This window comes from Fulmarus glacialis, unplaced genomic scaffold (genome assembly GCF_000690835.1).
Source record: "Fulmarus glacialis isolate BGI_N327 unplaced genomic scaffold, ASM69083v1 scaffold2209, whole genome shotgun sequence".
NCBI classification, from domain to species: Eukaryota; Metazoa; Chordata; class Aves; order Procellariiformes; family Procellariidae; genus Fulmarus; species Fulmarus glacialis.
In genome coordinates, this window is record NW_009232417.1 from 61,256 (window position 1) to 63,187 (window position 1,932).

The following is a 1,932-nucleotide window of genomic DNA, read 5'->3' on the forward strand; positions in this document are numbered from 1 at the left end:
TGGGGCCAGCAGCCAGGATTTTGTAATTTTGTAATCTTGAAAAATTACACCACTGCAATTACCCCCAGAGCTGAGCAGAATGCTTTACTGTGAAAGATTTCAGCAGCTTGATCCCAAAGGCCTCCCCCTTCAGCCCTGGGCATCACCCGCTGCAGGGGTCAGACGTGGCCGTGCTGCAGGGGGGCAAACGCAACGCCCTGCCGCTGGCTTTTGCCCTGCCTGGAGCTGCCAGCCCTGCTGCAGACATTCATTATCCACCCCCCTCGTTAGTGCCACTGTGGTGCCACGGGACAAAAGAAAACACCCCGAGAAGCCCTCCCTCCTCAGCCTCCTCTTCCTCTCGAGGCTTAAAGGCACACCCCAGCCCGTGAGCCTGGCACAGGCAGCCACAGAAACAAGACTGAGCCTCAGTGCTACGGGTGTTTGTGTTTATTATTAGCAACCCAGCCATTGCCTGGGGCATCCTGGGGGCCGAGCGTGGAAGCCCCTACCTTGCCCCGCTCCCCCCCATTCTGGCAGGCCATCCCAGGTCAGAGCCTCCCCAGTGTCACCCCGCCGTCATTGGCCACTCGTCAGGCACCAGAGAAGCGTGGAAACTGGCCACTCATCAGGCACCAGAGAAGCGTGGAAAGAAAAGCCGGGCCCCTACCCTGGGCGGCTGCACTCGGAAGGGTGCTGGGAGAGGCCTCGCCCCCCGGAGCCATCGGGCAGCAACATACAAGGCCCGGGCGGACGGTCCTTCCCTCGCAGCACCGGCTGCAGAGGGGCCCCTCCCGCCCCTCACCGCCTCTTCACAAACTTCTTCGTCACGGCGTTGGGGTTCAGGCGCCTCCTGCCAGCGCCCAGCGCCGCGTCGCGGATTTGCAGATTGGCCGCACGGCTGTAGATGTCGTTTTCTGCAAAGGGTGAGACCCCGGCAACGTAGTCGGGGTCGAAGACGTTGGTCTTCTGCCTGGCCTTGCGGGACAGCCGCTGCTGCGGGAAGGGCTGGGCTTCCACCAGGTGAGGGTTGTTCGCGTGCTTCCCTCCTTTCGGGGCTGGCAGCGGGTACTGCCAAGAGAAAAGCAGTCGTTAAACTCGTTTCAGGGGCAACTCTTACTCAAAGGGACTTGGAGGATGACTGCAGGCCTCTATAGAAGAACGGAGCAAATGAAGCCCAAAAGCCCTGGGGTCAAGTGGAACATCTGAAGGACGATCACAGCTTTGCTTTGGCTCCCACCTGGCAACGGTTGCCTCCGACCCACCGGCTGCAGGCTGGGCCCTGGTCCCAGCCGCAGCCACCCAGAACGTGACGCCACTCACCCTGAGCCCTCGGGGGTTCAGCACCTTGGGGTTGCGGGAGAAATGCATGTGGAGGCTCCCGTCACTGCTGATGCTCACTGCGACCTTCTTCAGGGTCTTGTTACCGCAGTGGGGACAGAAAACCTTGGTCATGTCCGAAGTGGTCCTGCAAGACAGGGACAGAGCGGGTTTACTGCTCCCTGGGCCATGGAATACAGCCTCAGCCCACGAGCAGGATCATCCACCCAGCCCCAGCACGCCCGTGCCGAGGGCAGCGTCGCTCTGCGCACACACTCACTTGAAGCAGCCGTGGCAGCGGAGGATGTAGCTCCTGGCCTGGCGGATCAGCATGCCGTTCACCGCCAGCACGTGGAGGCCCATCTGCAGCAGCACATTCTGCAACGAGGAGGGAGAAACCGGGATGGCGTGAGCTGGGACTGCCAGGACCTTTAACCGGGGTTTGCCAGCCCAGGCAGAGAGGCTGATGGAAGCGATGCCAACGGGCTTTGCAGAGGCTTCTGCAACAGAGAGAACTGGCTGCTTTTAAGATAAAAGGAGCCGTCACAAAGCTACTCTCATCCTGTCCAGAGGACTCAGCAATGCGCTCCTCTGTCTCAGTGTGCTGGTTTAACCAGCCCGGAGGTTTGAGTA

At 60.8% G+C, this 1,932-nt stretch overlaps 1 protein-coding gene across 1 annotated transcript in view; it reads right to left on the reverse strand.

Annotated features, from left to right (window-relative positions):
* Nucleotides 1–780: 780 nt before the first annotated feature.
* NOB1 (NIN1/RPN12 binding protein 1 homolog (S. cerevisiae)) overlaps nucleotides 781–1,932 on the reverse strand; it is a gene marked incomplete at its 5' end in the record, with an annotated part of 1,693 nt that continues 541 nt past the window's right edge. Inside the window, 3 exons of the mRNA XM_009584876.1 lie at nucleotides 781–1,050; nucleotides 1,303–1,447; nucleotides 1,580–1,677. Coding sequence (XP_009583171.1) covers nucleotides 781–1,050; nucleotides 1,303–1,447; nucleotides 1,580–1,677 — 513 coding nt within the window. The remainder of the gene's footprint in view (nucleotides 1,051–1,302; nucleotides 1,448–1,579; nucleotides 1,678–1,932) is intronic.